Here is an 8,382-nt window from a genome sequence, read left to right as displayed (position 1 = left end):
CACCACCCAACATCAATGCTTGTGTCTCGTCTATCCAGTCTCTGGCCATTTAAAAAACATATGTCTGCAGCATCATCACTGGCTACATTTTGTGAATGGGCAAGGCTAGATGAGGGCAGAGACATGAGGCCAGTGCTGGTGTCTGCCATACTTATAGCCCTGATGTCAGTGAGAGTGAATGTATAGTGAGAGTTGTACTATGCAACACAATTATAAGCAATGTTTTAAAGATGCGTGCAGAAAACAAACTCTGAATTGCTACACGGCAGAGTTAAACAGCTACAAACTCCTCTGAAGCTATTACAAATATTTTGTCCAGAGTTCAGCTTCTAAGCTGAACTACTAACAGATGAAAACAATTGCAGTTACACTACCTACATTTTTATGTATCTCAATTTGTCTTGATGTGTGCCTCTCATAACCCTCTGCAGAGTAGAAATCAGCTGGGAAAGGATGGCTCTGCTACTGAGCACATGTGCTGAAACTACAGTACATGCGGACAGGGGGACAGAGCAGGGGGGTTGTTTGAACACATTGTGCTGCTGAAGGAGGCTGTGGGATGGAGTATTTCGCAGTTTAAATGCCTTGCATACGCAAACACATTGCACATCTGGGACCTTGCAGACCTTGCTCATGCACAGGAAACCCCATGCATGCCAGACATCCACTAGGCCTCTGTTAGCTCTTTGGGACCGGGCAGAGATTTTTGACATGTGTGTGCATGTATGGATTCCTGTGCATGCGCCAACATGCTGCAAAGTCAGCTAGGTCCCAAAGACATGGCCGAGACCTGTGCCATGCCTGCACACATGCAGTATGAAAAACAGGAGAAGGACTTTCCAGATGGTGGAAAAAGTTTTATAAGTGAAAGATGTAATGGGGCGCATAGCATAAGGAGGGTGACAACACTTTCAAAAAAGAAATCTGTGCTGAGCCCATTCACCTGTCCCATAAGAATCCGCACACTGGGCTCACCAGTCCCTCCCTTCTGCAAACCAATCTAAGCAACCCACCATGGCTTACAGAGCAGCTACACTTGATATACTTCAAATTTCAGCTGAACAAAAATGAATAATATACAATAATAATGAATAAAAAACAACATCATGACTTTTAAAAGAACACATTTGCGAACCACAGTGTGGTTTTTATTTGTTCGTCTGAGGTGTTCCTTAAAGTTACGCTCTAAGAGTCCTTGTGTAGCAGCGTGGCGTAATACTGTTCTGTCTAACATCAAGCCAATGAATATTATGAAATGTAGCACAATAGTAACTCTGTAGGAGTAAACCTGCAGGGATACGTGTTTATACATTTAATAAACATTCACAGGCTGCCTTGTCATGCTGTGTCATATCACATCTGAAGGTCTAACTTCTCATCCTGCTCTGGACACACACAGGTCTTGGGGACAGAAGAATGATCAGGGGGTGTAGAGAAAGTCTGGATCTTAATGCAAAATGGGACCCACAGCCCAACAATAGCACTTTAGTAAAGCAGAACTCCAGGCAAACAACTAAAAACTCAAGTGAAGTATATTATCTGCTTTACCAGACAATGAATTTGATTTTAGCACTTTCCAATCACTGTATAGCCAGCAAAGTGGAAGCACTATTCATACCCTGGTGTTCTAGGTTCCATTACCACCTTCCCTCCTCCAATCTGCTTCTTGGCCTATGTTCTTAGTTGGTTCTTTATGTACTCTCCCCTCATATAAACCAACCTAAACACCACCCATTGCCTGAAACATGTTAATGATGTAGTCTTTGCACATCTACTTTCTACATCTCCAAGTGACTTTAGTCCTATCCCTGTTATATTCACCTGATTTTCATTGTATGGGGGGTTATGGAAAGTTGTTAGATTTTAGATACCAGTCATCTTTCTCAGACAAGCAAACAAGGATTGCCACTGTGGCAAACTTCTCTCTGATGCTGTGAAATTATCCCCTGAAGAAAATGACCCTTCTGGGATTGTCGTTCTCCTGGGTATTCTGCAGATTTTACTGGTTCCTCCACGCCTCTCACTAGTTCCTCCTTGCCTCTCACTGGTTCCTCTGTGTCTCTCACTGGTTCCTCCGTGCCTCCACTGGTTCCTCCGCGCCTCTCACTGGTTCCTCCGCGCCTCTCACTGGTTCCTCCACGCCTCTCACTAGTTCCTCCATGCCTCTCACTAGTTCCTCCGCGCCTCTCACTAGTTCCTCCGCGCCTCTCACTAGTTCCTCCACGCCTCTCACTAGTTCCTCCGTGCCTCTCACTGGTTCCTCCGTGCCTCTCACTGGTTCCTCCGCGCCTCTCACTGGTTCCTCTGTGCCTCTCACTGGTTCCTCCGTATCTCTCACTGGTTCCTCCGTGCCTCTCACTGGTTCCTCCGTGCCTCTCACTGGTTCCTCCGCGCCTCTCACTGGTTCCTCCGTGCCTCTCACTAGATCCTCCGTGCCTCTCACTAGTTCCCTTGCGTCTCTCACTGGTGCCCTCGCGTCTCTCACTGGTTCCTCCGTGCCTCTGACTGGTTCCTCCGTGGCTCTGACTGGTTCCTTTGTGCCTCTCACTGGTTCCCTCGCGTCTCTCACTGGTTCCTCTTTGCCTCTCACTGGTTCCTCCGTGCCGCCCACTGGTTCCTCTGTGCCTCTCGCTGGTTCCCTTGCGCCTCTCACTGGTTCCTCTGTGCCTCTCACTGGTTCCTCTGTGCCTCTCACCGTGCCTCTCACTGGTTCCTCTTTGCCTCTCAGTGGTTCATCCGTCCCTTTCACTGGCTCCTCTTTGCCTCTCACTGGATCATCCGCGCCCCTCACTGGTTCCTCCTCACCTCTCACTGGTTCTTCTGCTGCTCTCAATAGTTCCTATTTATAACCTAACATTACCACTCTCTCCTGCGAAGGTGACAAGAGGACGTTGGAAGGAATGTATGTTTATCTGGTCATTTGTCAGTGGCGCTCTTTAAAGCTGAGCTTCACTAAGTAAATTAACTTCCCCTCATTTGGTCCTTCCACATCCCACTAACAGGATCACAGATAGCTTACCTATTTTACCAAATCAAAATACTTATTTTTTTATTAGGTCGCCCCTTTTTTTACTTTTTTTTGCGTAGGTAGAGGTGAGACCCTCCACTTCCTGATTCATTCCGTATGTGAGGACGATGTAGGGATGCCCCTTCCCCTTTGGCTCTGGAATGTTCACATCACACATCCCAGGAAGCATTGGTTTAGTGAGGGGTGCATGTGCTCCGTGAGACTCTGCACGTGTGCAGACATGCGGCCAAGTATTAGGGACCTGGCACTAGTTCCCAAATACCTGGCAGAGACCCGCAGCATGTTTGTGCACATGCAAGATATTTCAATATGGCGGCATGGGAGAAGAGGAACCCAGGAAAAACCTTGGCTGGAGCTATGTTGGATTTTTTTATTACCATACAGGGGCAATTATTAGAGAGAGGGAATTTAATTTTAACAAAGTAGAGTGAAGTTTCTCTTTAAACATTTTATCTGAAATTCTTTCATAAAATTGCACAGGAAGGTCAAAGTAATGGTCACGTTTTAGGAATATCTTAATGGTTAATACCTCATTTGTTTCACTCCTACATCCTACTAGTGAATTCACCTTTAGCGGTTTAGTTTAGTGAAAACCATTTTCCTTACAACATAATAAAACTGTTGACCTGCAACCAGCCATGCAAGACTAAACTTGCCTAAGTGAAATGAATTAGGAGTAATAAATGATTAATCTTCTCCAGTATATCGTCCTTTGCTTCATTCTGCCACCTGCGGATTGCCCCTCACTGTGTAATTGTATCAGGAGCCTTTAAGACCTATAAAGTGCATTATTACTTATTTAACAATTTTTTTTTCTGAGTATTCTAAACTGTACCTAAAAAAGGCAAGCAGAGGGCCAAGACTTCATCACCTGTATTGCCTATGGGCTCCCAGCAGCTAACCCCTTTTCCAGATATTGACTTTTTCCAAGCCTGGTTAACACACTCTGTCTCTGTGGAGGGGGTTATCTTAGCAGATCATCAGGGCTTTTCTTCTCATTATAATGGTGAGCAATTTCCAGAAGGCTAGGAAGCTGCTCACCCATATAAATCAATGAGGTTGTGGTGCACATGTGCACTGTTAACATGGGCCAGAGGGGAACATTTTCGCTAAAAGGTGGTGCAGCACTGGGCAGAGCTGCATGGTGAACCTCTCTGCAATGGAGAGCAAGGTAATCTCTCATAGCAAGCTGTACTAAGATGGGGGCGCAGTGGCATAAGCCTTACTCTGTACCTGTATACTCTGTACCCGTCCCGACTTAAAATCTGCCAGAGTCACTAAAGTCCATGTAGTGTCTGTGTTCACCCCCACTGCTGTATCAGAAGACATGCACTGTCTTCACTGGAGCATTGTGCAGGGTATAGGTCAGACCGTGAGGATCTGGACCATTGTGATTGGTGTGAGAACAGTGATCTGGATCTCCAGTGTGTTGTCAGCACAAGGCAGCTTCATGTTATTCTAAGCACTAATGCATAATTTTAAGAAAATCTCATATTCCTTTCTTGTTATGGAGCCTGACTGCTTAACAATAATTTAAAAAAAAAGGTTTCAAATAGACTTTAAACTCCTGTCCAACTTTGTGCACTGTGGCAACAGAAACTGAAATGCGTGTCACTTTGCAAGATGAGCCACAGTGCCATTTGTTGTTATTGGCACCCAAACGCACCTTGCTTCTCTATGCTCTTTAAAGTTCATGAAATCACATGAATACACATAGTAAAGTAGCATATGTTTTTGAGCAGTACTATTCGGGGGAAAAAAAAAAGCTAGGATTACTTTGGTGTGATTATCATGCATAGGGCAGCCCACTGAAATAAATGGGGTGCCTTATAGACAGTGCACAACAATGCATATACACACGGACATGCTGTCACACCCGAAGAAGTGTGAACAGGGGCCAAATTTAATCTTCAGGTTCAAAGCGGTTAAATACATTCCAGGTGCATTAAAACAAGAGTATTCAATGTATTACAGTGTGCTCTCTTCATAAAGCAATTAAGGAATGAACAGAATTTGAACAGGATTTTTAAGGTGCCAGTGACACAGCCAAAAATATGTGTTAAAATCAAACTTTATTCAAATTAATCATCTCAAATATTAATAATGTGTTATTAAATGGAGCGGTTCACATTTCAACACGTTTCGTGCTCTTCGTGCTTCTTCAGGAAAAAGATGGAGGTAATCAACATCGAAGTGACATTAACGTTTGCCGAGAATAATACTGGCTTCAGGGTCTGTGCGCCTGGGAACACCTCTGCCCCTTGACAAATGACTGCATAGAAGATTAACCCGCAAGAAGATGGATCTTTGCCATGAGCGAATCCCCAACCAAAGAAAGACTAGATAAGGCCACAGACCTGCTAATCAGAAGCTCCTCTGGAAGAAGTTATACATCAAAGTAAAAGGCTTTCACACCAAACCGTGCCCCCTGGCCACCAGTCCCAGAACCGCACAAGTTGAGGTTTACATTATTAATATTTGATGTGATGTATAACCATGTCATGATCTATTGTATAGATTGGCATTTCTACTATTCATGGAGTGGTATTAGGAGGTTATATACCAACAGGAGCTTTCGCTTTGTTTATGATTAAAACATGAAATGTGATTTGGTTTTATGGGGGTTGTTTTTATACAAATAAATCTTTTAAGATGATTTATTTCAATAAAGTTTGATTTTAACAAATATTTTTGGCTGTCACTGGCACCTAAAGACCCTGTTCAAATTCTGTCCATTGCTTAATTGGTCAAATGGTGCCGTATGTCTCAAGGCACTATATGCAAATGACTGTGCTGTTCTTTCTAAGGCTAGGTTCAGACCTGAGCGACACCTGGGACGCACATCCCGGGACCGCAGGATCGTGTGCTAGTGCACACACCGGTTGCCGCGCTGCCCCATTGATTTGCAACACACGACTTTTTAGCTGCAACTGTGCTCAATTGTGCCTGTCCCCTGCCAGCATGCTGCAAAAGTCTGACACACCCCCTTGCTGAGTCACACCTATGGCTATACAATCAGCAAAGCTAATGTTCTCTGCTGATTGGAGAGCTCTGGCTCTAACTTAGCATGGGGTGTGCAGGACCTCTGTAGAGACTGCTGCTTGCTGCCCACGGACAGCAAGGGTCCCGTTCTGCAACATGCTGGCAAGGAACAGGCTTTTCAGGCAGCTGTGGCTGCTTTAGAAATAAAAGATTTTGCACACCTTTTCTTATGAAGCACATGCAATGTATTTATCTGATATAAACTGAAGGTTTAATTGGACTTTAAAGACAAGTGTAAGCAGCAACAACAAACAATCAGCTACAGACTAGTAATTCTGCATTAGCAGTTGAAAAATAACAAGGAGTAAACAAGCATTAGAGAAAGGGATCTTCAGCTTACAAAACAGGGTTATCCAAAAAGGAAAGTAATGCAGACTAATTAGAAAAAGCAGAAGAACTATTTTAAAATGAGGAACTGGTAAAACAATATAACCCAATAAGCTACTTTTCTTTCTTTGTAATGGAAAAGCAACTAATAAAGTCCATTACACCTTCAGCAGCCAATATGCCTATGCTCACTGCCTCCTTAAATAAATCATGATGAAAGACGACAACAAAGATTAGAAAAAAAACACAAAAATGTTGCATTAGAACTGAGATTTTTCTTCTGGTCCACAGTGATTGGCTATTAATTGTGTCTCCTTGAAGCTGGCATAGCTACCAATTTGCTGATGTCCTAAGCCCTATGTAATGTATTGTCTGTACCACCCTGATTTAAAGCATGAGGCCCCGGGCGCCCGCACCGCCTGCACCGGCGGTAGTTCCGCCACTGATGTGTATGCCATTTTTTTGGATCCGGACCCTTTCTTTATGATTTACGATTTGATTTGTGCCAGGATTTATAACTTGAGTTATAGTTTCAGCTCTGTAACTGAGAGCAGCAGCTCTCATACACAAAAGCCATATTGTAGATTAATGACCCCTCTTCTCTTCATGTCCATTCACCAAATGCTTTAAATTCTGTTAATTATTCACAAACTACAGTACATGGATAAGGGGAAAGGGGGGATGGATAAATGACAGTGTGGTGTCTGTGTATGAGAAGCGCAGCTCTCACAGTCACAGTGCCGGGAGTATAGCGAAAGCTGTATTTTCTGGCATGAATCATTTTTTCAAGGAGCAGCATTGGGAGAGTAAAATGTTAGGGGATGGCCATGGTTCCCCAGACCATCCTCCCTGTTCATTGCATAACCCTATTCACCATTCACAACTATAATATTTCTCTCTAGAGCCACTCTATCTCTGTCATTCTCTTCCTTGTTAAATTACACTTGCTCCTACTTTCCATACAGTTGCAGAGATCCATAAAACCAACATTTCCAATACTTCCTACCCTACTCCTTCTCCTCCCAAACCTTCCTTAACCAAGTAGTTACCTTCCATCTCTTTCATTCACTGTCATCTCCCTTACCTATCATATCTTAGGATCTCAACCTCTTGCCTGTCCTCTCTACTCCTCTTGATTCATATTTTATACTTGTTTTTGCCTGAATTATTTAATACATTTTATTATTTCATGTACATCAATGTATCATATGTTGGTACTTTGAACAGTGCAGGAGAATTCTTGATATGCAAGGTAAATTATTCTATAACAACCAGTCACATGTCACTCTTTACAGCAGCTGGAATAATAAAGAGCAATTGCTATACACAGATATCATTTAAGCAGTTCTTTAGCAGGGCTTGCGGTTGTGCTGCTCGATCAAAAGCCACTAGAGAAAGACTCTACAGAAATATGAGTAGCAAAAAAGGCAAAGATTTCAGAAAACATGATCAAGCTGCATCAATAAAAATGTTGCAATGACAAAGCCAAATTAATACACAATGGGAGAAGTCATTCCCAATCAGAGCCAACATAATTATTTGTACACCAATGATCAGAAAAGGAAGAAAAAAAAAGCTCAGAAATGATGTATCAGTAACTGTTCAGAATCAAAAAAAGCTAGAACAAGTTTGGACATTAAATTATTTTCTGCTGACAGCAAGTAGAGATAGCCGCTGTGATAACGCTGATAAGTCCAAAAACAACACACTGTACTTACTAGCAACTCATCCATGCTGGTTTGGCATTTCTCTAAGTTTATTCTCTTTATGGCCACTCTCTCTTGTCTGGGTTTGCATAGCGCTGCCTGGACCACTGCTGTGGCGCCACTTCCTGAAACAAATTAATCAAGAGTGAATAAAGTTACAGAGGATCTGTCACGAAAACACAAGCACAGCAAAATGTCCCAAAGTTATTAGGAGAGAATTGTTTTGATACAGCCATGGTGGATATCTTAAAACAAGTTCATTATGGGGAAGGGGGGGGG

The 8,382-nt window shown here is 43.1% G+C and overlaps 1 protein-coding gene across 2 annotated transcripts in view; it reads right to left on the bottom strand.

The window, feature by feature from the left end:
- Positions 1-8,382, bottom strand: part of STK39 (serine/threonine kinase 39) — a 245,451-nt gene that overhangs the window by 200,096 nt on the left and 36,973 nt on the right. For both annotated transcript variants that reach the window (XM_018554245.1, XM_018554244.1), the window contains exon 2: positions 8,116-8,228. In XM_018554245.1, the coding sequence (XP_018409747.1) occupies positions 8,116-8,228 (113 nt within the window). The remainder of the gene's footprint in view (positions 1-8,115; positions 8,229-8,382) is intronic.

The sequence above is a fragment of the Nanorana parkeri genome, unplaced genomic scaffold (assembly GCF_000935625.1).
Source record: "Nanorana parkeri isolate BGI_ZX_2015 unplaced genomic scaffold, ASM93562v1 scaffold149, whole genome shotgun sequence".
Lineage (NCBI taxonomy): Eukaryota > Metazoa > Chordata > Amphibia > Anura > Dicroglossidae > Nanorana > Nanorana parkeri.
The sequence above is the reverse complement of the archived record's forward strand: the minus strand, read 5'-3'. Positions and strand labels throughout refer to the sequence as shown.